Below are 16073 nucleotides of genomic sequence, written 5' to 3' on the forward strand. Positions count from 1 at the left end.
ATATTACAACCCAATATTAACCGATGTGCGTAATGACGACATCAGTAATATAATAAACTCAACTTAAACCGGTACGTGTGTGTGTGTGTGTGTGCGCATGTGGAAGAAATATAATAAACTCAACCTTAAACTGCATGTGTGTGTGTGTGTGTGTGTGCGGTGTGTGTACGCTGCGTAATCATAACAAACCACCTTAAACCGCATGTGTGTGTGTGTGTGTGTACGTAATATAATAAACTCGCAGCAAAACCGTATGTGTGTGTGTGTGTGTGGCCCATGCGTATGCGCATGCAATATAACAAACTAACTTAAACCGCATGCGTGTGTGTGTGTGTGTGTAAAGATGTACCAGTAACATAACAAACGTAAACCGCACGTATTATCAATAAAAAAACCGGTAATAACTAACGTATTATTTAAACCGCATGTGTGTGTGTGTGTGTGCATGCGCGCAGTAATATAATAAACCCAATCTTAAACCGCATGTGTGTGTGTGATGTATTATTGTGCATGTCGGTAATATAATAAACTCAATCTTAAACTGCATGTGTGTGTGTGTGTGTGTGTGTGTGTGCATGTATTAATAATATAATAAACTCACCATAAACCGCGTAATGTGTGTGTATTATTATTATTGGTGTAATATAATAAACCCACAATCAAACCGCGTATGTGTTGTGTGTGTTATTATTATTGCGCATGTGCATAGAATATAATAAACTCTGCCCGCAAACTGCATGTGGTGTTGCGGTTATGTATATAACGCGTAATGCAGTTAATAATAAATAAACTCACCTTAAACCGCATGCGTGTGTTATTATTGTGTGTGTGTATGCGCGCAGTAATATAAATAAACCCAATCTAAAACCGCGTATTATTGTTGTGTGTGTTGATGCGTAATGCGTGTAATATAATAAACTCACCTTAAACTGCATGTGTGTGTGCGGTAGGTGTGTGCATGTGCGTATGTCTCAATAAACTCACCTTAAACTGCGTGTGTGTTATTGATGTTATTAATATTATTTAAACTGCATGTGTGTGTGTGTGTGTGTGTGTGCTGATATAATAAACTCAATCTTAAACTACATCAATGTGTGTGTGTTAGTATTATTATGCGATGCAGGTATAGATGTAATATAATAAACTCAATCTTAAACTGCATGTGTGTGTGTGTTGCATGTAATATTTAAACCTCAATCTTTAAACTGCATGTGTGTGTGTGTCACGTAAACTGCATGCTTAGGCAGTAATATAATAAACCTCAATATTTAAACCATGTCATGTGTGTATAATAAACCCAATCTAAACGTATTTCGCATGTAATATAACAACCTCAACTAAACCGCATGTGTGTGTTATTGTGCGTGTAAATATAATAAACCCACCTTAAACTGCGTACGTGTGTTGTGTGGTGTGTGTGTGTGTGTGTGTAACATAATCGTGTTAAACTGCATGTGTGTGTGTGCGTGTGTATGTGTGCGTAATATAATAACCTCATCTTAAACTGCATGTGTGTGTGTGTGTGTGTCGTGTAATATAATAAACTCACCTTAAACTCATGTGTGTGTGTGTGTGTGTGTGTGTGTGTGTGTGCATGTAATATAATAAACTCAATCTTAAACCGCATGTGTGTGTGTGTGTGCATGTCATGTAATATAAATAAACTCACCTTAAACTGCATGTGTGTGTGTGTGTGTGTGTGTGTGTGTGTGTGTGTGTAATATAATAAACTCCAACTTAAACTGCATGTGTGTGTGTGTGTGTGTATGTAATATAACAACCCCAACTTAAACCGGTGTCGTGTAATATAATAAACTCAACCTTAAACTGTATGTGTGTGTGTGTGTGTGTGTGTATGCATGTAATATAATAAACTCACCTTAAACTGCATGTGTGTGTGTGTGTGTGCATGTGTGTGTGTGTGTGTGTGTGTGTGCGTGTAATATAATAAACTCACCTTAAACTGCATGTGTGTGTGTGTGTGTGTAATATAATAAACTCACCTTTAAACTGTACGTATGTGTGTGTGTGTGTAAATATAATAAACTCACCTTAAACTGCATGTGTGCATGTGTGTGTTGTGTGTGTGTGTGCGTAATATAATAAACTCACCTTAAACTGCGTATTATTATTATTTGTGTGTGCATGGCATGTAATATATTAAACTCTTAAACTGCATGTGTGCATGTGTGTGTGTGTGTGTGTGTGTGTGTGCATGATGTGTGCAATATAATAAACTCACCTTAAACTGCATGTGTGTGTGTGTGTGTGTGCATGTAATATAATAAACTTGTAAACTGCATGTGTGTAATGTGTGTGTGTGTCACCTGTGCACTGCGTAATAAACTCACCTTAAACTGCATGTGTGTGTGTGTGTGTGTGTGCATGTGGTAAGCTGTAATATAATAAACTCACATAAACTGCATGTGTGTGTGTGTGTGTGTGCGCATGTGCGTGTATAATAATAAACTCACCTTAAACTGCGTGTGTGTTGTGTGTGTGCATGTGCGTGTTATTGAAACTCTTGCCTTAAACTGCATGTGTGTGTGTGTGTGTGTGCATGTCGTGTAATATAATAACTCACAGTAAACTGCATGTGTGTGTGTGTGTGTGTGTGTGTGTGTGCATGTGCGTATAAATAAACTCACCTTAAACTGCATGTGTGTGTGTGTGTGTGTGTGTGTCGTGTAATATAATAAACTCACCTTAAACTGCATGTGTGTGTGTGTGTGTGTGTGCATGTGCGTGTAATATAATAAACTCACCTTAAACTGCATGTGTGTGTGTGTGTGTGTGCATGTGCGTGTAATATAATAAACTCACCTTAAACTGCATGTGTGTGTGTGTGTGTGTGTGTGTGTCGTGTAATATAATAAGCTGCACCTTAAACTGCATGTGTGTGTGTGTGTGTGTGTGTGTGCGCATGGATGTAATATAACAAATCACCTTAAACCGCCATAAAGATGTGCGTAATATAATAAACCCAATTTTAAACTGCATGTGTGTAAAGCAGACAAAAAGGTGTAATATAATAAACTCACAGCAACTGCATGTGTGTGTGTGTGTGTATGTGCGTGTAATATAATAAACTCACCTTAAACTGCATGTGTGTGTGTGTGTGTGTGTGTGTGCGTGTAATATAATAAACTCACCTTAAACTGCATGTGTGTGTGTGTGTGTGTGTGTGTGTGTAATATAATAAACTCTGTGTGTGTGTGTGTGTGTGTGTGTGTGCGTGCGTGCGTGTGTGCGCATGTAATATAATAAACTCACCTTAAACTGCATGTGTGTGTGTGTGTGTGCATGTAATATAATAAACTCACCTTAAACTGCATGTGTGTGTGTGTGTGTGTGTGTGTGCATGTGCGTGTAATATAATAAACTCACCTTAAACTGCATGTGTGTGTGTGTAATATAATAAACTCACCTTAAACTGCATGTGTGTGTGTGTGTGCATGTAATATAATAAACTCACCTTAAACTGCATGTGTGTGTGTGTGTGTGTGTCGCATGTAATATAATAAACTCACCTTAAACTGCATGTGTGTGTGTGTGTGTGTGTGTGTGTGTGTGTGTGCATGCAATATAATAAACTCACCTTAAACTGCATGTGTGTGTGTGTGTGTGTGTGTGTGTGTGTGCATGTGTAATATAATAAACTCACCTTAAACTGCATGTGTGTGTGTGTGTGTGTGTGCATTATAATAAACTCACCTTAAACTGCATGTGTGTGTGTGTGTGTGTGTGTGTGTGTGTGTGCATGTAATATAATAAACTCACCTTAAACTGCATGTGTGTGTGTGTGTGTGCATGTAATATAATAAACTCACCTTAAACTGCATGTGTGTGTGTGTGTGTGTGTGTGTGTGTGTGTGTGTGTGTGTGTGTGCATGTAATATAATAAACTCACCTTAAACTGCATGTGTGTGTGTGTGTGTGTGTGTGTATGCATGTAATATAATAAACTCACCTTAAACTGCATGTGTGTGTGTGTGTGTGTGTGCGCATGTAATATAATAAACTCACCTTAAACTGCATGTGTGTGTGTGTGTGTGTGTGTGTGTGTGTGGCATGTAATATAATAAACTCACCTTAAACTGCATGTGTGTGTGTGTGTGTGTGTGTGTGTGTGTGTGTGTGTGTGTGCGGCATGTAATATAAACTCACCTTAAACTGCATGTGTGTGTGTGTGTGTGTGTGTGCGCATGTAATATAATAAACTCACCTTAAACTGCATGTGTGTGTGTGTGTGTGTGTGTGTGTGTGTGCGCATGTAATATAATAAACTAACCTTAAACTGCCGCGTTCTCTTCTCCAAATGCACACCACTTGCCTCTGCTGCTTCGCCTACAAACACCAACTACACACAAAGCACACCTGTAATCTTACACATATGTGCACGCACACACGCACACACACACACACAAACTACACACCCGAAATGTAACCTTACATACATGTGCACGGACACACACACACACACACACACAAAACAAACTACACACAATGCACGCCGGAAATGCAATATTACAGATATGTGCACACACACACACCTTACATATATGTGCACACACACACATACAAACTACACACAAAGCACACCGTAAATGTAATCTTACATACATGTAGACACACACACACACACCAGAGCTAGTGAGCGGAGCTGAGTAGTGTGAATATCCCGCTCCTCGCTCAGGTGGCTGGCACTGTTCACTCCTCCCAGGTGGCTGTTCACTCGGCCGCTCCTCGCTCAAATTCCACGTCAGGTCAGCCCGCTCAAATGGCTCCCGCTCCACTTAATCCTCCCACTCCAGTGAAATCGCTCCACGCTCGCTCCATTTTAAAATATGGTGAAATAATCTACAAGCCGAGTTGTCACCTTAAACAGAAAACTTAAATCCAAAGGACTAAGAGCAACGGCAATATAAATATAAGTATTTCACTCATAAAACATTTATTTTAAAAGATGCAACATCTATAGTGCAACAACGAACAAGCTTGACGGCATCAATACACATAAGCCTAAAACTAAAGGGATCAGTGGGATTAATTACCTAAAGAATACAGGCTCAGCATCCAAGTTTTACTTTAGCCTTCTACTTGATATGAAGCATATTCAAATTGCTCACGTTTCTCTTTGGTCTCCGTCGCACACCCTCATGTTTCCGTGAAATGTGTCCTCTTAGATTCCAAAATGAATCTTTACTCACTGAAACAGTGTCACCACATGGTTGTTCTTGCTCTACATTGTTAGTATCTAGTTGTTATAGTAGTCATTGTTAGTAGCCTACACTTGTATGACTTATCAGTTTCCTTTCTAAAACATTTAGCGAACATCCCCATCAACAAACTTACAATTGCCAATCTTTGAAATTTAACGGTCTTGATTTTATTAGGAAGACATGAATTCCGGGTGGATTTGGGCATGTCTCAGACTTGTGATGTGAGCGGTATCGGAGTGGAATTGGAGTGGAACAGAGCGGGCGCTCCGGCCTCTAAATTAAAAAGCGCTCCGCACTCCAACAAAATTCCATCCGATCCGGTCCACGCTTCCTCGCGCTCCGCTCACTAGCTCTGACACACACACAGCACACTGGAAATGTAATCTTACATACACGTGCACACTACAGATCAGTGAGGAATCCATCAGTCCAACACACACACACACACACACACAATACATTATATGCACATATAAAGTCCAACAGACGATGCTTCAACATGACAGTCTTACTGAGGCAAAGATTAAGATCCAGCAGAACCTCAGTTCTACCCTGGGATTTGGTTCTATTGTTTTTCTCATGAACCAGATGACTAAGAGACCAGTCATGGGGAGATAAGGTGAGCGACATGAATAAAATGGGGACTCACCTGGATGATGTCACCTAGCTTCTGCAACCCACTTGTGTTGAGGAAAATTCCAGGTTCTGTTAAACACACACACACACACACATTAGAGAACACATAAAGGTGAAACTAGAACGTCATACAAGGCATCACATTTACAACTCATCTCCCCCATATTAATATTTTAATAGTTGGCATGTCTGTACTGCTGCATTAAGAATTTTAATAGCTGGCATGTCAGTACTGCTGTGTTAAGTATGTGAATAGCTGGCATGTCAGTACTGCTGTGCTAGGTATGTGATAGCTGGCATGTCAGTACTGCTGTGAATAGGCTGGGCTTAAGGGGTTTAGTGTGTGTGGACGGGGCTTATGAGAGACTGACGACTGGAGAGGTATCCCGTGATCTGGTCAATGGTCTCCGCCACAGACGTCTTGGTGTCAAAGGTCACCTGGGCCTTCTGGAAGAGCTCATAGATAAAGCTGTGGAGGGATATACATGCGCGCACACAGGCACGCACACAGGGACACAGACAAAAGCACGCACACGCACAAACACACGCACGCACGCACAAGAGCACACACGCACGTACACAGGCACACGAGAATATGAACATCTACTATAATCAGCTTCACTACAGAGAAAGTTATTGCCAACCTTAAACAACAGATATTAAAAACATTAGCTTCAAAATACTACAGGCATGAAATGAGTGTGTGCTTGAGCCTTTATTTCTCCTCACCTTCCAGGTTTAGTAATACCCTGACTGCTTGGTGGAATCTCAAAAGTGTTGATGTTCATCTCTAGGTCCATTATAATCTCTGAAGAACAAAGATTAAAATGACACACAAATGGGCAAGTAGGTAGACAAAGCAAAGAGCAGGATACACACACCAGGACACACACACACACACACACACACACCAGGGTACACACACACACACACACACACACACCAGGGTACACACACCAGGGTACACACACACACACACACACACACACACCAGGGTACACACACCAGGACACACACACACCAGGACACACACACACACACACACCAGGATACATACATCCACAACACACACACCAGGATACACACACCAGGATACACACACCAGGACACACACACACCAGGGTACACACACACACACACACACACCAGGGTACACACACCCACACACACACCAGGATACACACACACACACACCACACCAGGGTACACACACCCACAACACACACCTACAACACACACCCACAACACACACCAGGGTAGACACACCCACAACACACACACACACACCAGGGTACACACACACACCAACAACACACACACACACACCAGGGTACACACACCAACAACACACACCAACAACACACACCAGGATACACACACCAGGGTACACACACACCAGGATACACACACCCACAACACACACCCACAACACACCCACAACACACACCAGGGTACATACACCCACAACACACACCAGGTTACACACACCCACAACACACACCAGGGTACATACATCCACAACACACACACCAGGATACACACATCCACAACACACACCAACAACACACACCAGGTTACACACACCCACAACACACACCAGGGTACACACCCCCACAAAAAGCTGGCACAGAATCTACTTACCAATATGAGAGAGAGAGAGAGATAACTCACACTTAAAGGAGAATTCCGGTGTGATATTGACCTAAAGTGTGTTGAAACATGATACCGAAAGTGAACGATGTCTCATAGCCCATCTCGGGTTTGTCCCCTGCACTCCAAAATCTGGAGCTAGTTAGCCGGTGCTACCAACAGCTTTTTTCAATGGTGGTGCTTCTGCATCGGCTAGCCAACAAATAGACAGTATCTTCCATTTACGAGAATGTATTTAGCGTTTGCAGCCATCTCTGGAAAAAACATGGATTCCAGTTGCTGCTACTGGAAGAAACTGGAATCCATGCATTTCCACTGAATTATTTTGGAATCTGATCCCTTTATCATACCTGTTCATTCTTACTTTCGTCAGCCGAATTTATCGGACTAAATTCAAGATGGCTGCAAACGCTAAACTTCTTGAAGATACTGTCTGTATAAATCGCCTTGTAAGTAAACTACCAGTGCTTTTCAAAGTTCTCAATGTCTCGCTTTAAATGTCAGGGCCCCTCGGAAGTCTACCAATGAAGTGTGGAGATGCATTGAGCCCTCGAAATAGTGTAAAACAGTGATTTATTTGCATGGCTAGCCTGATGCGAAGCACCACCATTGAAAAAGCTGTTGGTAGCATCGGCTAACTAGCTTCAGATTTTGGAGTGCAGGGGACAAGCCGAGATGGGCTATGAGACATCCGTTCACACTCGGTATCATGTTTCAACACACTTTAGGTCAATATCACACCGGAATTCTCCTTTAACACTTATCATATGAGAGAGAGATAACTCACACTTAACACTTATCATACAGTATGAGAGAGAGAGATAACTCACACTTAATACTTAATATGAGAGAGAGAGAGAAAGAGATAACTCACACTTAACACTTATCATATGAGAGAGAGAGAGAGAGAGAGAACTCACAATTAACACTTATCATATGAGAGAGAGAGATAACTCACGCTTTATTTTGGCTACACTTGTTATGTCGAGCTTCAGAGCTGCAGAAATGGTGGAAAATATCAACAGACATTAGAAGACTTTAAAATAGTCACAAGATCCAGCACAATTCATATGCGCACACAGTTCATATGAGAACACATAAAAAGTCACCTAACAACATGTGAAAAAAACATATAAGAGAAAGTGAGAGATTGTGTCCGTGTGTGTGTGTGTGTGTGTACGTATGAGTTAAGTGTGTGTGTGTGAGAGAGAGAGAGAGAGAGAGAGAGAGAGAGAGAGAGAGAGAGGAAAAGAGTGAGAGATTGTTAGAGTGTTAGTGTGTGTGTGTGTGAGTGTGTGTTTGTATGTGTGTGTATGTGTGTTAGTGTGTGTGTGTGTTAGTGTGTGTGTGCTACAACAGGTGGCTGCTCACCAGAGCTGGAGGTCTCACTGAGGTCCTCCTCCTTCCCAGCATCCCCTACCTGCTCGTGCAGTAGCTTGTCCACAGCCTGCAGAGCTGAGGTCAGGTCATACGGGGTCAGATCGAACGACGTCGACTCCTCACACATCTTTTCCTGTAGTAGGGTCACACACACACACACACACACACACACGCAGAGTTTGGGAAGAGCAGGTGATTTGGACGTCCATGCAGTACATTTCCCAGCACAACGGGTCTCCCTTAGACCTGCTTCTGGCCTACAGCGCCCCACTGTGGCCAATGCTGAACATGCATGTGTGCAAACTAACTTAGAGAGGTTCTGCCCTGAGGCAGGGATGACCTGAGTCCAGTCAAGTCACTTTTATAGCGCATTAATGCAGCCCAAAGCGCTCCACACACAACACATGGACACACAGGACAAAAGATGCCAGACGGAGCGGCGTAGTCACCAGCGTACCCGAGACACCAAGACATACAAGACAGGCAACAAACAAAATTTACAAATAATAAAAAGTAAAAAAGAAATTTGAAAAGAAAATGTCATGTTAAATTAGTCCAATTGGTTGCATCTAACCAGCTGAAAAATGTCCAAGGGCAATGATGCCTTAAAAACTAACCAACTAGGAGGATTTACTGGCAGTCTGGAAAGCAAAGCACTACACTACTAACGTACAAGACCAACATCTCTCCATAATGACTAAATTAGCACTACACTACTAACGTACAAGACCAACATCTCTCCATAAAGACTAAATTAGCACTACACTACTAACGTACAAGACCAACATCTCTCCATAATGACTAAATTAGCACTACACAACTAATGTACAAGACCAACATCTCATGACTAAATTAGCACTACACTACTAAGGTACAAGACCAACGTCTCTCCATAATGACTAAATTAGTATTATTCTAAGAATAATTATAAATTAGCATTATTTAGTGGTCAGTCAAGCCAAGCGTAGTGACAGCTTGATCTAATGTGCTGAGGTTAAAGGTTACCACGCTAGGTTAAGCGTAGTGACAGCTAGATATAATGTGCTGAGGTTCAAGGTTAAAGGTGACAGCTAGATCTAATGTGCTGAGGTTAAAGGTTACCACGCTAAGCTAAGTGTAGTGACAGCTAGATCTAATGTGCTGAGGTTAAAGGTTAAAGGTTGCCGCGCTAAGTGTAGTGACAGCTAGATCTAATGTGCTGAGGTTAAAGGTTACCGCACTAAGCTAAGTGTAGTGACAGCTAGATCTAATGTGCTGAGGTTAAAGGTTAAAGGTTACCACGTTATGCGCCTCATCAAAGATGACCACGGCCCCCTGCAGCTCAATGTTGTGGGCCCTGCGACTCTGACAGGAGGAAGAGAGGAAGAGAGGAAGAGAATTAGAGGAAGAATGACATGATATTCTGACAATAGACAAACAAGCATCGCTGCGCCTGTAGAACATCTATAGAAGTCACCTGAGTTAGTGTCTAAGGTAAGTGTACTAACTACATCCACCCTACCCAGTACTACAGTAAATAAATACCCAGTACTACAATAAATAAATACCCAGTACTACAATAAATAAATACCCAGTACTACAGTAAATAAATGCCCAGTACTACAGTAAATAAATACCCAGTACTACAACATATACATACCCAGTACTTCAATACATACATACATACATACATACCCAGTACAACAACAAATATATACACAGCACTACAATAAATAAATGTGTTAAATAGATAATGTCTTAGTGACCTTGTTGTTTCTATGAACATGAATTGTTGTTCATAGGCAACATCAACTTAGTCGAGGCATAAAGACCCCTGGATATCTTCTTACTTAAACGTTTGAATTAGCTGATTAGCCTAATTAGCTCGCTTGCCACCACTGGCTAGACACTGCAGTCAAACAGTTAGCGGTTTGGCCGTCACGCCCCCGAGGAGAAATTTCACTGGCCGAAATTCGCGAGGTGTTTCGCTGTGTGGAAACCCACCGTTAGGGTCCAGTAGTTATCCCTCATGAAGATGATGGTCATTATCTCACCTTAGGGTCCAGGAGGTAGTTGTACGGCATGAAGATGATCTCAGCCTGCTGCTTTAAAGACCGGGACAAGTAGTATGGGCATACCCTACAAAACAGCACACACACGGACGCACGCACGCAGACACAGACACTATAGAGCTACAAATATGGTTCACATTCCACCAACAAAACTCTAACGAGCACACAGTAGCCGTACAGAACTGAGCTTTACCAAATACTACCGCCAGGGCTGAGTTCCCTTTCTGTGTTCACAGCACTGGTGCTACAGAGGTTGCTAGTTTTGTAGCACAATCCACACAATCTGTAGCATCATCTGTAAGCTGCACTCTAGATAACATTAGAACCCCCGTCTGTAGGCTGCACTCTAGATAACATTAGAACCCTCATAACATTAGAACCCTCATCTGTAGGCTGCACTGACCTCTGGTCAGGGACACAGACAGCTGCTTAAGAATGTACTGACCTCTGCTTATTGCCGGCTTTCACTAGATCCTCCACATCCAATATGGAGTTGATGATCTCTTTATCGGTGCTCTTCTCTGAGGGGAGAACAGATCCAAATTACTACAGCACTACACTACTACAGCACTACACTACACTACTACAGCACTACACTTCTACAGCACTACAGTAGGGACACACAGAGGCATGACACCCAAATCACTTCAGAAGGCAGCACTACGTTGTAGACATCAACAGTATTTCAAGCAGTGGCGTTCCAAGTGAGTGGAGGTAGGTTAAAGATCGTACCTTCGACATTGTTGTAGAAAAGACACGAGCGTGTTGACACCTTGGCCCTGCACATGTGAACCTGCAGAGAAACCAGGAGGTCTGTGTTACTGACTCAAAGCTAATTATTCCCCGATAGCACACAGGTAACACAGAAACCAACCAGGAGTGTGTGCTTCACCTCACTGTGTGTTCGCCGTGTTCATTAATTCACGGATGGGATAAATGCAGAGACCAAAGCGAGTAACAGCATATCGGTAAGTAGTTAGTAACAACATATCGATAAGTAGCGAGTAACAGCATATCGGTAAGTAGTTAGTAACAACATATCGGTAAGTAGCTAGTAACAGCATATCGGTAAGTAGCTAGTAACAGTATATCGGTAAGTAGCTAGTAACAGCATATCAGTAAACAGTGGTAAGTAGCTAGTAACGGCATATCGGTAAGTAGCTAGTGACGGCATATCGGTAAGGTTCTCCTGCAGATGCTCCTGCGGGGACAGTCAGACCAATACGGCCTTGATGTGTTCAGCACACAGTGGAGGTCAGCCAGTGATACAGTGTTGTTGCCATGGGGATAATCATGTGGTTGTCACGGAGATGATGTTGAGGCTGACTCACCTTCACGTGATTGCTTTCCTGTTTCATCACTTCCTGATTAATACAAAGTTGTTCACGCGAGCCAAGAACACACACTTTTGGCCTGAGGAGAAAAAAGGATGCTTTATACACACGCACACACACCTTCACAGCTTTTGACAATGGAAATACCTGAAACATGATGGGGACACATGCAACACACTGGTTAGATATGAAATTGTAATGTTTACAGAATAAACAAATGTGTGCACACTAGGGATGTCACGATTACAGATTTTGGTGGTATGATAACTGTCTGAAGAATAATCACGATTTCACGATTATTACGATTATTTTGCGTGAATATTTTTCACAACAGTACTAATGTATAAAATCACACAAACACATTATTTAGAGGTTTTGATCTCTAAACGTTATTTACTGTTGTTTTTTAAACACAGTAAGACACTGCATAGTAATAATAAAATAAATCACTCTGCTTTGTAAACTACATCCGCATTTCCCTTTTGGAAAAGGCTGTAGTCTCTCTCCTGATAATTTAACACACCATTAGAAAGTGTTCTAGTATTTCCAGTTTGTGCATTCTTTCAACATTTGTTTTGGAGGTAGATAATGGAAACATGGAATAGGCTAAATAGAAAATTAATTGAGAACATCTAGAGAACATACTAAATTCTCCTCCACCCTCCACACACACACACACACACACACACTGGCCTTTGGAATTACTGTAAAATAGCCCCACATCATCACATATCCTTCACCATATCTCACGATTGGCATGGGGTACTTTCCATAAGATCATCTCTCAAAGCAAATCAAACCAGCTAATAGGCTAACTGAAATAAAACCATGCCAATCTCTAGGTATGGTGAAGGGTATGTGACGATGTGGGGCTATTTTAATTCCAAAGGCCAAAGGAACTTTATCAGGATGCATAGTATCCTAGATCCATGAAATAGTATTTACAATACATTATGCATTCACAAAGAAAATTGGTGTCATTAAAGGTTGGATATTTCCTATTTTTTTAAATTAAGGCATTAAGATCAATTTCCGAAAGAACTTGTATATGTACAAGTAATGTATATGTACAGGGTATGTAAACTTATGAGCACAACTGTACATGCACACACAAATGCATGCGTGCACGTACGTACGCACGCATGCACACACACACATACATGCACACACACATACATACACACACATGCATACACACACATGCATACACACACATGCATGCGCACACACACATACATGCACACACACAGCTCCCAAGAGCAGAGGGCCTTATCAGTCTCTCACCTGTATGAGGTGTTCCTGAGCTCTCCGATGACCTGCGTGAGCTGGGAGTGTGTACGTGATGCATATATGATCTTCGGGACGTCAGTGTAGTACACTAGAACAAACCAGATGACATTACAGTGCATGCAAGGCAAGTAATTCAATATGCTTTACATAAAACAAAAGCAAAGAATAACAAATAAAAACATAGAAGTACAATAGCTTAAAAAAAGTACACCAAAAAAAAAGACATGAGACCACAGATTGCGTCAGATTAAAAGTGCATCTGTACTTGCATGGACATGCTCTACACTTAAACAGCAGACAGTAGAGGAGTGTTATCTGCCTAGAGCTCGAGAGGCTGTGTGTTGTTGTTGTTGTTGTCGTTGTGTTTTTTCCGTACTTGGCGAGTCCCCATCCGTGGCCGAGGTACCCCAAGATGACAGGGGCCTGTCAGAGAAGAGCTCAGCCCCTCCCATCTTCTCTGCGATCTTGCGGGCGGAGATGGTGTCCTTGAAGTACTGTCTCCACGCCAGGGTGGCGCATAGCAGGCACAGCGTCTTGCCCGTACCAGTCGGGCTCTCCAGGACCCCATTCACCTTCTGCAAACACCAGGAGGGCACAGTTACAGGTATTCACTTAGCACACGTACACTTATTCAATTAGCAGATGCTTTTATCCAAAGTGACAACACAAATGTACAAACATGAAGAATAAGACTCAAGCTACAATGCTGAAGAGATCTTACCTCGCAATTAATACTATATCAATCAATAGTATTATCAGAGTGCAGGTTTAAGTAGGCCTACTAGTAAAAGTGTAGTTGAGGAGATAGTAGTAGAAGAGGAGGTAGGAAGAGAGGGAAGTGCATGTTGTGAGTTGGGGGAGGTGGAGGGTTCAGGGTTGACCGAGTAGTTTTGAAAGTGGAAAATAGTTTCAATGGCAGTTATTGATAGCGTATTGGTCTTATGAAGCGCATTAATTAAACAAATCGCCGTTCTTCAATAACCATGTTTTCCTATAAAAATGAGTTACACATAATGCTTGTTAATTTCAAACATGAAACGGTTTACAGCAGAGATAACTAAAGGGCTTGCTGACATGCCATGTGCATTTTGTATACTCTTCGACAACTTCTACACTTACGTTTTGTAGGCATTCAATGACTTTACTCATGTAGTCCGTCTGACATGGATATGGTGTGAAGGGGAAGTCCACTGTTACCCCTTTAATTTTGAGCGAGGGCATCGTGGTAGAGTTGACAAAAGCTTAGGCTACTGCCCGGGCTGACCCGTTGCCGTTGCCGTGATGTTAATATCCGAGTGCTGATGTTAGCTAAATAGGACTTACATTCAGCACATCTCTGCATATTATCGGAATATTGAGCTGTCTTCCAAAACACCCTGTCTGATATGTTATGACCATTCGTAAAAAGGTCTCATTTATAACTTTGACAATAAACAAACTATCCACGTTAACCTTTGGGAACCACTTCCTGGTACTGTGCTTGGCGCGGGATGTTCAGATTGAAGCGCATGCGCTGTTCGTCTTATAGAACTGCAAGATTTTTCTTAGAATATGGAAACTCTCTGTTTCATTCATACGAGTGCACACCGTTTGAACTGATAGTTATAATAGCGGCGTTTGCTGTCAAAAGTGACATTGCATGAACTGAATTATATCAACAACTGCACTGCCTCTTTACAGCAACTCGTCATTCTCAATTCGCACATGCGCAATTGAACATCAAACAGCGAGTTTGGATGTCACTGTAGCTAGTAATGGGCAAATGAATCTTTGGTGAAGCACTGAAAATGGGTTCATTACTCAAAGCTTCAGCAACAGCGACCTCTCCGGGTAAAAAGCCAAGACTGCATCTAAATTAGATTAGATTAGATTAGATTAGATAGATAGATAGATAGATTATCCCAGCTAGATAGTGGACAGGAAGCTTTACTAGTGAAATAAATCTAGTGCACGCACCACCCCACCTCCACACATAGGCTATAATGCACATGAATAAGAATGGGATATCATTCTTTTTACAAATAAAGATTGATCAGGAGCCATCAGAATAAAGTTTCGGAGTGTCTATTCGTACCCGTATCCAACCCCCCTATAGCCTTGGCCACACAACTGGGCTATTCACACCCTATTACATAACAACAAAAACATGTTGCTCGCGTGCCCAAAAAACATGGCCGACATTCGTTTTTTCGTCAGTAGAAATGGTAGAACGGTTTCACTAATATCTGTTCAAATTAAATTTGAGATGGAAAAGTTTTGTTTTATTTTCATAATCTTTGTTCAGTGAACACATACAACCGTCAGTTTCATAGCTAACAGACATTTCGTGAATATGACGTTCAAGCCTATAAACTGCAAACCTTATTTCCTAGTGGAAGCGGATAGTGCAGTGGTCACAGACAAGCGCTGGCACGCGGGAGACTAATGTTCGATTCCCGTGTGATGCGTTTTGGCAGAGTGAGTGTGCATGTGTACCAACATCTCTGGAGATAAGGCGTGCAATTTGAACT

The 16073-nt window shown here is 41.8% G+C and overlaps 1 protein-coding gene across 1 annotated transcript in view; it reads right to left on the reverse strand.

The window, feature by feature from the left end:
- The window catches only part of rtel1 (regulator of telomere elongation helicase 1), a gene marked incomplete at its 3' end in the record, with an annotated part of 34004 nt that extends 18877 nt beyond the window's left edge, over window positions 1–15127 (reverse strand). The window contains 14 exon segments of the mRNA XM_048241411.1: window positions 4292–4360; window positions 5872–5927; window positions 6230–6327; window positions 6588–6666; window positions 8467–8505; window positions 8880–9021; window positions 10167–10232; window positions 10922–11006; window positions 11385–11460; window positions 11672–11732; window positions 12271–12352; window positions 13558–13651; window positions 13940–14138; window positions 14683–15127. Coding sequence (XP_048097368.1) covers window positions 4292–4360; window positions 5872–5927; window positions 6230–6327; window positions 6588–6666; window positions 8467–8505; window positions 8880–9021; window positions 10167–10232; window positions 10922–11006; window positions 11385–11460; window positions 11672–11732; window positions 12271–12352; window positions 13558–13651; window positions 13940–14138; window positions 14683–14784 — 1248 coding nt within the window.
- Window positions 15128–16073: the final 946 nt, after the last annotated feature.

The sequence above is a fragment of the Alosa alosa genome, chromosome 4, assembly GCF_017589495.1.
Source record: "Alosa alosa isolate M-15738 ecotype Scorff River chromosome 4, AALO_Geno_1.1, whole genome shotgun sequence".
Lineage (NCBI taxonomy): Eukaryota > Metazoa > Chordata > Actinopteri > Clupeiformes > Clupeidae > Alosa > Alosa alosa.